We start from the raw sequence: 13,266 nt of genomic DNA on the forward strand, positions 1-13,266 counted from the left end.
GAAAACTACCTGTGCTCCCGAGTCCCTTACCACCGCTCCCAGGGCTCTGTAGTCCTTCTTGATAGTCCTCAGACTGCTCCTGGCTGTGTCACTGGTGCCCACGTGAAGCAGCAGCAGCAGATAATAGTCAGTGGACTGTACGAGGCTTGGCAGCCTCTCGGTGACATCCCTGATGCAAGCCCCCGGTAAGCAGCACACCTCTCTAGAGAGTGCAAATGGGCGCCTCCGTACCTCTCAGAAGAGAGTCGCCTACTACTATCACCCGTCGCCTTTTCTTAGTGGCGCTGGTTGTTATACGGGGGCAGATCGGGCTGCATTACTCAGCTCCAGCGCTTCTCCTGGTGTGACAGGACTTTCCTCTTTGGCCTGCAGAGCAGTGAAGCGGTTCTGCAAGGGCACCTCAGGCTTCGGGGGAAAAGCAAGTTCCTCTAGGCAAGTTCCTCTAGGCTGACATTGTAATGCTAGTATATTTGCAGTCTAGTTACCTGAATTCCTGCTGCTTATGCAATTACCTCATTTGAAACCCATGAGGATGAACCTGACAAGTCATTTAATTTACGCAGTATTTAAACCATTTATTAGTAAATTACTTTTTTTTTTCCTACCCCATATACCATATAGAGTTTGACCTGAAGTAAACCAACATTGTGCATCATTGCTTTGATTGTCTTTTCTCTTTCCTACTCCCAGGAGACCCACCAACAGTTAGCGAACCAGAAGAGTCTCTATGTAGTGGAGTTCCGGGAGGAGCAGGGCCCTCTGCCCATCGTGGTGGCACTGCCTGAGGGGACTGTCCGCGAGGATCCCGAGCCTGAAGATGAGGTTCCAGACACAAAGCTGGAGTGGAGTGAGGTGAAAGAAGCTCAGGGAATGAAGAAATCTCCCTGGGCAAATGTCAGACGGACAGTATGGTAAAAGCTTCAGTCCCTCTGTCTCTTCTGCTCAGAGATGCAACTGGGAAAGCCCAGCCCAAATGGACAGGTTGTATAGGCTTACATTTCAGAGGAGGGCACCAGTAGCTCTCTCATGCCATTCATATTGCTGCTCCCATTGCTACCATTAAGTAACACTGTTTGCTTTCCCACAATTCTTCTGACCACTGTTTGACTAGGGACGTTCAGATGGAAACAGCCAGTGAACATGACTTTGACTTCAAGCATGCATTTACTTGATTCTTGAAGATGATGTGTAATCAACAGATCCCATGTTTTTTTCACAAGCTCTTGGGAAACTACTGAAAAGATAAGATTGTGAAAGCAATAAAGAATCCTCAGAATGAGTTCAGTGTGGGTTTGTTGGCATCTTTTTTGCAAAATGCCAATGTCTGGGAGATCTTGAAGCAAGCAGCAGTAGTGGGAGTTAATGTGTGCACTCTCCATCTCCCTCCCTAGCCTCACTCATTATGGTGGGGGAACTGTGAAATCAGGAAGTAGAAGTTGTGTGTCTTCTGGTGGGGGGGAAGGGGGGCAAGGTGATGGTGGGCAACAGCTGGAGTTGTACAAACACTATTCATGCAAGTGGGGGAGTTCCCCAAATGAGGCAGAGCCCAAATATCTGAGGACAGCCACCCCACAGTCTCCTGTGGGATATTGCAATGTTTTGACTGGCATTGGAAGTCTAGTCCAAAACCTGCAATCCAGGCTTTCTGATGGTACTTTCCTTTGCACGTGTGCTGGGATAAGACCTAACTTCATTTTCTACCAATTTGGTACTGAGCACAGTAGAGTCTTGGACCCTACCCAGAACTCAGAAAGTGCTACAGCACTTTTAAGGTTTAAAGGAAAAAGAGAAAGTCCATGATACATACCAGCCTCTGACCAGAGATGGAGTAAATCCCTTCATGTAGCAGATCTCCAACTGAAGCACACAGAGGTAAGTGCCAGATGCTAGATTAGCTCACTGGTTAGAGGATCCATCACCCAAGTCCCACCAGAAGATAAACAGACTCTGCATCCACTCCGTGTTTTTGTCTTGGGCATGGTAAAAGAGACAGTGGAACCGAACCCAAACAATGTATTATCACAAAGTGTTAGAGCAATCCAGGTTATAAAAGAATTCAGGAGTTAAATTCTGTGCCTCCCAGTCTGTGAGTGCTTGTCATGGCATTTCTCTGTATGCCAAAAGATGCTTGTACCACCTGTTTTACTTCAAGACCAGCCTGGGAATTTACATTTGAAGTTCTGATGTTAAAGGCATTTAGGAGCAATATTTTGCATGGATTTCAGTGCAGGTTTCTAAAGACAGCAGTGGCGTATATACAAACAGGCATGATGAATTTAATTGAGTTTATCTCACTCTGGTAATGAAAATTCTAATTCAAAGGCCATGCCTGCTGAGCAGTTGGCTGAAGGCTTTATTCCTGTTTGCCAGCTCAATCTAAATCCACCTTCCGTAGGATGCAAAGTGTTCAGTTTACAAACTTGCTTGTAAGCAGCATATCAAACTACTATTCAAGAATGTGTGCTCACATTTAGCTTGCATCTTACTGTTGAGCAAAATCAAGAATGAATAAACCTGGGCTAAAGGAATCAAATCTTGCCGCATTTAGATGACCTTCAGTTTGCCTCTGTCGTTGCAGAAACAGTGAGCTGAAGTGAGTTGGCTCTGCCACTGACCCAAAACAGCCTCAGCCTGGGTAGTAAAGAGAGCCTAAAGTGATTGACTGGATCAGCTGTTTGTGATTTGCTTCCTTGTGTTGCAGTGAGTAGATGGATCATGCCAGCATTTTCTCTCTTCTCAGAATCAGGAATAAGGTGCGTGTCAGTAGCAGGTGATTGCATCCACACTTGGAGATGTCCTGCTGCTTCCTTGCACTCTGTCCTTGCATTTCCTCACCCAACACATATGGAAAAGCCCCCCATATTCTGGCCTAAAATGGTGATGGTGCCACAGGAGATCATACAAGGCCACTGCTGCACAAAAATTGGGGATGTGAGTGATGTCAAGGTCTCCAGCTGTGTCCCATCTGCGTAGTGGGATGAGATGGCAGAATTGGGCGGGCTCTTGTGTGATCTTGGGAAAGGCTGAAGAAAGACAAGCTGTAGAGACAGGTCCTTAGCTAGCAGCACCCAATGCAGAGCAAGTTGTAAAGTCCAGCTCTCCCCAGCTGACCTGGACCTGAACACTGTTCCTTGTGCAACCCAAACAGATCTCACACCACATTTTCCCAGCATAGGCCATCACTCAGCACAAGGGTCCCAGCCTGTCTTTTGTGAGTAAAGGTCTGCAAATAGACATGTCTCTTGAACCCTTCTTGGTCGCTCAGTAATTTCTGTTCTCACTGCTAGTACAGCGTAAAACAACACATTGTTCTCAGTGGATCTTTCCTCCATCAGCCAAAGCACTGGGAAGTGTCTGACTGATTTCTAGCTGGTGCCTCCAAGAGAATCCACACAAGCAGATCCACCTTGTATGCTCGTAGAAATGAGGAGCTGCAAGGTAAGGAAGTGGTAGGGTGACTGTCATTTGCCTTTTCAGAACTTAAAGAAAGTAATGTAGTAACCACCAATCTCCCTCTTTCCCCAAGGTCTGCACAGTAGCTACACTTGCATCTGCTCCCATGAGGGTCTTCAGGACTCCTCTGCCTTGCCTCTGCTCTCTGGAGGAGGTTTAGGGCTCTCCTCAGACCCACAGGACAGTAACTCATGTTTGAGCACTTCCATGAATCAGGAATAAGGCATTTCCATCCCTGTCCTCAAAGCAAATGGGGTTTCAATGCTTGAATCTGTTAGCATAAAGGGAGACCAAGGAGCCGGAGGGGGCTGTGGTCTCGGTGTGAAGATCAGAGGTGGGGAATGGACCATTGGAATGGTCAGGAGAGGGGGAGGCAGACCGAGCCAGCTGTGAATCAGACTCTGCCACAGACCCACATGGAGCTTTGATCCCTCCATAGAAGTTATCTTTTGTGGGTTTCCCGTTTTCACAAGTTTGTTCATATTAATATAGATGCTTGTATAGATGTTTTACCCAGCATACAGTTTGTTCATCACTCACAATAAAGCTGACTGTAAAATGAGAAGCATCAGAAACTCCTGCATTTTCCATGGAGCTGGCCATAATTTTCTATTAAGTTTCTTTGCTTTCAGACAAAGCAAATTCTTCTCCTGCAATTCAAGGAGAAGATGGAAGTGCCTCTAACTCATTGCGTCACCAGAGGCAAGGTATCCAATATACAAATATTTGGGGAACAGCTAACATTGCGGTTAAGAAGCTATTTAATTAAGCAAGAGCAACCAAGATTACAATCTGGGCATAGTTAATGAACGATATGTCTGTAATCTCGTTTTTATCACAGGAGCTGAGGTTTTGCCTGCCTTCAAGTGGATAGTTTGTTTTAACTAAAGAAGTCTAATTGCCTGCTCTCTAGAGTAGATGCTTGCAGACCTCCTTGTTTTGCTGAGGAAGCTGAAGGAGAAGAGCAGAGATGGAAACTCCAGTTACACTACCAGTTGAAATCTGGTGGTGGCTGCAGGGATGCAGTAGGCCCACTGTTTTTAACAGTGTGATGGGACTTGTAAGTGCTCTGAGAAAAGGGCTGATTTGTGGCTTTTTAAATGGGCTGCTACATCTGCAAGGGAATCCCAGGGATGGGGAGGATGAATGAAATGGCATGAGGAGGATGCTGTTGGAGATGAGGTGCCAGTCTGGGGGGATCTGGAAATGTCTGAGCAAATGCAGAGCCTGGGGTGGAGCAGCCGCATATATTGGGCCAGGCTGGGAGCAGCTTTGCAGGCAAGGACTACAGGTGCCTTGGGGTCAACAAACTGCAAGGGCCAACCGCATGCAAGCAGCACTCAGCAGAGCCAGCCATCTCACATTCTGGGGAGCCATGCTAATATGCAATTAACCCCAGACAAATATCCCCATGGGAGAAGGATCAAGCCTGCAGTGTTCATCATGCCCAACATTTCCAGTGGGGTGACAGCAAATTCTCAGGCCAATGCTATCCTCATGGCTCTCTGTGGGGACGAGACCTAGTGCATATATGGTAGATGGTTTGTAGGTCCTGGGAGATTTTCTGAGCTCCGGGTAGCATCTTTCCCTTCAGAAGCATTGAGGTGTGCCATTTTCCCAGCAGCCCTGTGCCAAACAGGGACACTCGTTCACATGCAAGCTGTTCAGCTGCATGGGATTGAAGTTGGGGTCACACTGGGAGGGTTTCAAAGTTGCAGCACTGCTTTGTATCAGTTCATTTGGGTGCTCTTGACCCTGTGGTGGCCCTTCTCTCTGTCCAGCCGTCCCCAGGCGAAGACTTGGCCCAGGTTACACTGGGGCCACAGGGCCTCCCTCCCAATGCCATGTCCACAACCTTGTCTCAGCCCACTCTTCAGCTGCACTGGGGCTGATGAGCACTCCCATACCAGCAGCACCTGGCTGGTTTTTTCCAGTGCTGGTTTACAGCAAGGTTACACTAATGCTGGGGGGGAGGTATCTCAGCAAACCAGGTGGGGCCAGAAGGAAAGGGACGAGCAGGTGAACTAGCGCAGACTGGTGTAAACTGGTGTGTAGCAGGGAAGGGAGAAGCAAAGGGCAAAGCAAGGCAGAAAGAATTGGGGAGGAGAGATGGGAGCGCTGCCAAGACATAGGTTGCAAACGTGATGGCCGCAAGCCATAGGGACATGGATGTGAGAGGACAGACAGCACTGCTTGGCGCAGAGGTGCTGGCCACACCTGGGTACAGAAGGTGGACAGAGATATCACATCCCAGGGCCCAGGGTATGACTGCAAATGTCTGCCTTTGTAAATAGACCTAAACAGAAAGGCGCCTTTGTGTTCCAATGCTAAATTCAGGGGCATAAATAGAAGCAGGGCAAATCTGGGCATCAAACCCCCACACACACACACACCATGATGACATGGTGTTGAAACCAGTTTCAACAGGTGCGTATTAAATCCTCAGAACCAAGTGCCATTGTCCAAAGTGGCTGGGAGTTCCCTCCCTGCTCTGAAAAGGGGTTTCTTTTTCCATCTCTGTTGCAATCAGCTTGCTTATGTCACACTAACACAAGCAAAACAGGTCAGGTTGGTTTTCAGCAAGGAAAAAACATGTTTTCCTCACATTGCAATTAAAAAGCTTCAACCCAAACCCATGGTCACAGCTCAGAAGTCCCCCTTGGATTTGAAGCAACAGAGGTGCCTCCAAGTCAACATTTATTTCCCTTCCGTTCTCCAGTCCTTGTTATTATCCAGGAACTTCAGACTCAGAATGGAAGCATTTTTTACCCCACAAGCTGGAAGGGCTAATTTGGGTTTATTAGGCACCTCTAACAAGTGAAAACACCCTTTCTTGGGTCTAAACCCCATTTAAATTAACTCACTGTCATGGTTTAACCCCAGCCGGCAACTAAGCACTACACAGACGCTTGCTCACTCCCCCCGGTGTGATGGGGGGAAGGGTAAATCAGAAGGGTAAAAGAAAACTCGTGGGTTGAGATAAAGACAGTTTAATAGGTAAAGCAAAAGCCAGGCATGCAAACAAAGCAAAACAAGGAATTCATTCACTACTTCCCATTGGCAGGCAGGTGTTCAGCCATCTCCAGGAAAGCAGGGCTCCATCATGCGTAACAGTTACTTGGGAAGACAAACGCCATCACTCTGAACACACACACACACCCCCCTTCCTTCTTCTTCCCCCAGCTTTATATGCTGAGCATGACGTCATACATAGTGGAATATCCCTTTGGTCAGTTGGGGTCAGCTGTCCCGGCTGTGTCCCCTCCCAACTTCTTGTGCACCCCCAGGCTACTGCGAGTGTACCTACTCGCTGGCGGGGTGGTGTGAGAAGCAGAAAAGGCCTTGGACTCTGTGTAGGCACTGCTCAGCAATAACTAAAACATCTCTGTATTATCAACACTGTTTTCAGCACAAATCCAAAACATAGCCCCATGCTAGCTACTATGAAGAAAATTAACTCTATCCAAGCCAAAACCAGCACACTCACTCAAGTTAACACTCTGGAGTAATTTGAACATTCAGATGAACGTCATCACTGAGATTAACCTGAGTTGGTTTAGCTCCTGGCCCTGGCTACAGAGCCCCCCAGGCTCCCCTTGCCAGAAAAGCCCTCTCATTCATACCCAAGTCTGTGCCTTCTCCTTAGGCATTGCCCTGTTACAGTGCAGTCCTCCTGAAACTGTAGAGGACTGTGTACCTGTGTGCAGCAAGGGGAAAACCAGCAGAAATGACTTGTCTATTTGCGAAATCACAGCAAACCCATCTTTCTTACCAACATAGCGTTGGTGTATGTGAGAGCAGCCATGCACCAAAGAAAAGAGTTGATTGCCTCTGCTTATTTAAGATGTTATTCTAATCATCCATACAATTCTCCCACAGTCTACTGTGCACCTTCTAAGTTGTATTTTGTAGGGGGATTAAAGACAGCAGTAATTCCTGCCGTTATGGTTGTGCCTCATAATTCAGCAATACCCTTCAGGTGTTGCAATAACTCATATTGCCCCTGAGGCAAGTTAATATTGTCCCCATTTCTCAGCACAAATCAGAGATGGCATTTCCAGAACTGCATGAAAATTTTCTTTTGGCACAGCAGGTTTAGGGAGGGAAACAGGCTTACATGGATGGGCACCAATTAAAATGACCCGGTTTCATACTCATGCTCCTTAGTGCTGGTTGGCTTCCCCTAATGATAGCAATAACAACCCTGGAGGCATGAAGGTGTGGTTCAGGGAGATTTTAGCACTTTGAATCCAACTATATTATTCTTTTTAAAGCTGGATGTTTTTCTATTTGGGCCCAAATTACCAGCATCAAACTGTACCCTACCCAGAAGAAACTGAAGGGAAACAGATTGTGCCAGGATATAGCTTTCTCTGGCAGGCTCTTTGTCTTCATTGCCATGGTCCCACATAAAAAGCTGCTTGTTTATAGTATATACATTAAAAAAACCAAAACCCAAACCCAGCCTGGAAATTGCAGTCGTTGAACAACTTTCGTGTTCATGGGGTGACCAAAAGACATACTTGCGAGGGGAGGCTCTTAGGATGATTTCCATCGCAGGAGCGAGTACACCTTATGGATCACGTACATCAGGGTAGCTAAGAATGCAAATACCTACAATGGAAAAACACATCAGCCAGTTAACTTTTTACTATATGGTATGAGTTCCTGCACTGAGCAAACACCTCATGATGCATTATGTTTCTATTGACTTTTGCATGTTTGGAGACATTCATGCATAGTAGGACTGGGACTAGTTTCTCTCCCCCCTCCCTGAGTAGTTGGTGCAAGTAAAGATTTGCCCTTGAGGCCGCTCCAGTCACCTCCTCACCTTCCTTCCCCTGCTTTGCCAGGCACTCACCACAGCAGCAATGTTCTCCTGATAGATGGTCATTATCAGAGGGCTGGTAGGCCCTCTGATGACGTAAGTGAAGTAGGCTTCCAACACGGCAGCACTGAGGTAGAACAGAGCTGCTGTCTCCTGGCAGATGACATCCTAAGAAACAAGGATCACACAGTCATTCCCAAGGAGGGAGCACACTGAGAAAGGGAAAGAAAAGGAATCCACACAAGCAAGCCCCAGCCTGCGATTTGGAGTGCAGTAGCAGCAAAGTAGACAAATGTCTACCAGTGATACCAGGGAGGGGTGAGGTCCTGAGGTTTGTCACATCCACTTACCAAGGTGACCCAGGAGCTGCTGCCACCATGCACCCCGCAGACATAGAGGCACAGGAGGGTGATGGACATGACGAAGCAGGACACAGAGACAAACATCACCCACCCTTGCAGGATGGGTAACAAGACCTTCGAGGATGCCACCAGGATCCAGACAAGGCCCCCAAAGGTCTGCAAGTGAAAGTGGGAGAGAAGGTGAGCATGGGATAAATTGGTTTATCCAGAGCAGAGCCAAAAGCCATGCATGCCTCTGGCACTAGCACTGCACATGGCAATAGCCCAGGGATGCCTTTGAGTTCTTCCCAGCCTCCACGTGAAACTGGGTATTTAGCTGGGAGCACCTGCCTCTGATCTTGACCCAAAAAAAACCTCACTGTAGCCCTGCCTCCTGGTGTCACTGCCATTCATGCCTTCCCCACATCAGTGTACTCAGGAGGCTTGTTCAGACATTTTTGAAGGCTGGTTTTGATGAACAGGGAGGCTTATTTCAGTAGGGCATGTTTGCTTCACACCCAGTGTGGCAGATCCCTGAAAGGGGTGGTGTTAAGCCCAGCTCACTTACACAAACAGCACAGACATGTGGCCTCATGAAGGCCAAGACATGGCCTTAACGAAGGCCACTTGCAAATGTCTCCGCAAAAGGAGAGAGAACAAGGTTAAAGAGAGGTAATACAGCCAGCTTTACTCTCTGAGGTAGGGGAAATAAGGTTAAGGCTCCCAGCTCCTCCTGGGAAGGGGGGCTTGTATTGCTGCTCCAACTATTTGGGTCATCCTTCATTGGCTACACTGGAGCTGTGCAAGGTACCAGCTGCTGGTCTGGTAGCAGGTGGGACCCCATTCTTCTCAGCCAGCCTTGGGAGTTTGCTATGGGTTTTCTGGTGTGGTGGGGGACATAAGGACAGCTATATCTAGGCTCCATCCTATCTCCACCAGCAGATTCCTACACAAGAGTATGAGAGCACAATGCCCAATGCTGCGGAGTGTCCGAGCTGCAAGTGGTGTTTTTGCACTAAAATGCACTCAGCAGCTTTTCTCTGCTACAAATCAGCCCAGTTGTTTCTTGAACCTGTGCAAAGTTTAGTCTATGCAGCATCCTATGATGAGGTGCTCCTCAGCTGAACCCACACTGTGTGGAGACCGGTGCTGCTGTGGGGACCTATCCCTCATCACCGGCTGGTCTTGGATTTGCAGGCAAACCTCCAGAGGTAAGAAAGCCTCACTGACTAAGATAATTCTGATCGCCAGTGTATCCCAGGCCAGCCTTTGCTAGCATTCAAGTGCCAACTCATACAAATCATGGCATTTCCATTTCCTTGGAGGCATTTTGCAAATGGAAAAAAGTTTCTGATTTATGATACAGAAAATGTCACATCATTTGTGTCACCCCACATTTGTAGGAAAGTTCATTGGTTACATTACACAAATTGATACATTAAATCAATGATGTGGTTGAGACCTTGCAAATACCTGAGTGAAAATAGGTTGTCCAAAGTGCTGCTGTTTTGGTGCCTCTTGTAACAACCAAAGACTGACACTTGAACACTAATCCAGTCCCTGTAATAACTCATGTGGAGACACCGTTGCAGCTAAAGATCCTGGAGAAAACCTTACAGTTGCTCCATTAAAATCCAACACAATTGGGGTGAGATATGAGGTTGGGGAAGAAGTATCACTTCTCATTTCTTACCACTTCCTATCTTTCCTTTCTGCAGCATGTGATTTCTCACTCAGGCAAGTATGTTTGACGTGGTTTGATTACTGACTTTGTTTTTTATGAGTCTGCTGAACAGCAGCGCCATAAAATGAGGAAAGGGTCAAGAGGCTTTCAATAACAACCCACAGAAGGTTGGGGACAGCAGTCTAAGAAAAACTTGTCTTTTAAATAGCCTTTTACAAAGCAAACATATCTGTTTTCAGCTTGTTTCAGCTTTTCCATATAGGCCTGCCTATCCACATATGCAGAAAGCTCTTCAAAGACAATAGATTACAAGAATTAAACCCAGCCTCACAAAATAAAAATGGTAGTTCTTAATCAGCACATCCAGATGTGGCAATCATCTGAGCTGCAGGCAGCACCTTCTGGCATTTTCACAACTGTCTTAGCATTTGAAATGCCAATTTTTTTTTTTTTTTCTTTTGTAGTTACCATATTAACCCACTGCAGGCAACCTCAGATTCCACTAAGGATTGAGAAACTCTTTATTCTTCTGAATGCTGTGATTCAAGGCAGCTGCCTCCTTTGTACACAGCAGAGATAATACAGCTGCACAACCTAGAGTCATACACCTCCGGAGATGAAGAAATCCAGTTAATGCAGCATTCCTCTTTCCTGGGTGGTTCCTGAGCCTTTAGGATGCATATTTCCAGATCTTACCCAAACCAAAGGATAGGGTGCTTATTTTTGTCCCATTAAGCAAGCTGCCTTGCCAAATCCCCTGGAGACAGGGATTACAAACAAACAGTTCAAGGCACTGAACAACTGTAAGCAAGCCGAGGCCAACAGCACACTCAGCACCAGGACTAACAGAACCCAGTGGCAGGGGTGGCTGGCAAGCATCTACCCAGCCAGAACCTCCACAGGGAATTTGCACCCTCCTTCATGCAGCTGCAGGAAACCTGGACCTTGCTTTCAGAGCCTGGGCACAGAGACCAAGTCCCCAGAGCATATTTGGAGGAGCTAAAGCAAAGCCTTTCTCCACACATCAGTAATGCCTGCTTTAACCCAATTCCTCTTTGCTTGACTGCTATCAGTAGGAGAATGAAGTAAATGCTGTAAATCCCAGGAGTGTGGACTAAGTTGGGTGACAGGGAAGGATTTGGTCCCAGATGGCAAAGTTGAAGTTTTTAGCATGAAATAATCTGAGTGCCATCCTACAACACTCAGCCAAACCCATCAATGCTGGATGAAAGTGCTCAGGCTTTGGAAAAATCCTCTCAAACTGTTGTGAGAAGAGCAGGTTTCGTGGGCGGGGGCAGAGGACACAGGAAAACTGTTCTAGTTCAAACTTTCCATCTTTTAGTCAGTGCTCACAGCAACTGCTTTTAATCACCTGTGCCAAATCCATTAAGATTATGATCTTCTCCTGCTCAATGAAATTACAATATGGGAAGAAGTTACAAGGTGTTTGTTCACCCTTTGCTCACCCACTGTTGCCCACACACACAGGTCCAGCACACTGCACCTCCAGCTCAGGAATGTTGCAGCTGAGCAGTACTGCTTCGGCAGCCTAGGCTCTTTGCTGCTGCGAACAATTACCTCAACTAGACTTTACCCCCTGCTTTAAGCAAGCAGTTTATCCTCTGCCGGTATCAGCTGCTAAAATCATCTTCCAATTAATTAATTGGCTCAACTCGGCAACCTAGTTTAAACCCACCAGCAACCCCTTCAACTTTGTTACGCAGGAAATTACAAAAGGTTTTCAGAGGCACCACAGAAATCCCCTGCAGACTAAAGGAGAGCTTCAGAGCCCCCAGCTCAGGGCTTGTGGTTTTCTTTGAGAGTGAGCTAGGCATCAGGGGCTGCCCCGAGACCCTTGTGGCTCAGTGACCTGGCGTGGCTCCTGAACCACATGCTTTCTGTCAGGTCTCATCCCTCAGATGAGCAGCATGAAGTGTGCTGGATGCCCCACAAGCAGCATCTGCCCTCCCCAGAGAAAAACCAGCACTCACAATTTCAGGAATGAAGAGCACATCTGGGAAAGTTGTCAGGACAGACAAGCCGCTGGGCAAAGAAGCGGTGGAAGTTGCTGAGGACATTGCGAGCCTCTCCCACGGTGACTGTCAGGTGCTCTGGCTCTAGCTGCCGGAGGTAGCTGCCAAATGCAGCCTCCTTCCTTCCCTCCCCTTCTTCCTGCTCTTCCTTCTTCCCTCCCTCCTTCCTGCTGGCAGGTGAAGACAGCTGTCAATGGCACAGGTGTGGCCAAACCCTGTGACCAGGGGTTACTTGGTGGCTGATGGGAGACACACGGGAGGTTTTCAGGAGATGTGGGGACCCCTGAGGCATTTTGAGCAGAGCTGTCTCTACACAAGCTGAGCACGCAGGGCAAGTCCCTGGGCGGTGGTGGATGGCACTGGCTTACATCTGAGGGCAGTAGGGAAGACCTGTACCCATCCAGCTGGGCAGCCTCTGATCCCCTTTATTTGCACAGTAAGTCAGCTTGTCCCCCACCCACATGAGCTTGCCACAGCAAGCAAGGGCACAAGGGCAGCTAGCTACTGGCAAACAGCAGGGCTGAGAAATGTCTCACAGACGGAGATGCATCCCAAGACAAGGGCAGTTGAATTGCAGGGCGAACCACTTCCATTGTCTCAGGAGGAGATTAGATATGCCAAGGTGTCCTGGTTTTGGCTGGGACAGAGTTAATTTTCTTCCTAGTAGCTGGTACAGTGCTGTGTTTTGGATTTAGTATGAGAATAATGTTGATAACACACCTTCCAGCTCTACCGACTGAGAAGGCTGGAGGTGCACAAGAAGCTGGGAGGGGGCACAGCCAGGACAGCTGACCCAAACGGGCCAAAGGGCCATTCCATACCATGTGACGTCATGCTCAGTACATAAATTGGGGGAAAGCTGGCTGGGGGGGGCGGGCCGCTGCTCGGGGACTGGCTGGGCATCGGTCGGCGGGTGGTGAGCAATTG

General features: G+C 47.8%; 2 protein-coding genes across 4 annotated transcripts in view; one reads left to right on the forward strand and one right to left on the reverse strand.

Moving 5' to 3' along the window:
- The window catches only part of MRPS5 (mitochondrial ribosomal protein S5), an 88,589-nt gene extending 87,310 nt beyond the window's left edge, over positions 1–1,279 (forward strand). The window contains exon 11 of the mRNA XM_009274818.2: positions 691–1,279. Within this exon, the coding sequence (XP_009273093.1) occupies positions 691–915 (225 nt within the window). The 3' untranslated portion in view covers positions 916–1,279. The remainder of the gene's footprint in view (positions 1–690) is intronic.
- A 6,713-nt stretch (positions 1,280–7,992) lies between these two features.
- Positions 7,993–12,384, reverse strand: MAL (mal, T-cell differentiation protein). Of its 3 annotated transcripts, XM_009274819.1 has the most exons (4): positions 12,298–12,384; positions 8,632–8,799; positions 8,315–8,449; positions 7,993–8,067 (listed from the first exon to the last, which is right to left on the reverse strand). In XM_009274819.1, the coding sequence occupies exons 1-4, from the start codon at positions 12,382–12,384 to the stop codon at positions 7,993–7,995; spliced, it is 465 nt and encodes a 154-aa protein (XP_009273094.1). The 3 variants fall into 3 exon arrangements, with proteins under 3 accessions (XP_009273094.1, XP_009273095.1, XP_009273096.1); XM_009274820.1 differs by lacking the exon at positions 8,315–8,449; XM_009274821.1 differs by lacking the exons at positions 8,315–8,449; positions 8,632–8,799.
- Positions 12,385–13,266: the final 882 nt, after the last annotated feature.

Source organism: Aptenodytes forsteri, unplaced genomic scaffold, assembly GCF_000699145.1.
Source record: "Aptenodytes forsteri isolate BGI_AS27 unplaced genomic scaffold, ASM69914v1 Scaffold272, whole genome shotgun sequence".
In the NCBI taxonomy this organism is placed as follows: Eukaryota; Metazoa; Chordata; class Aves; order Sphenisciformes; family Spheniscidae; genus Aptenodytes; species Aptenodytes forsteri.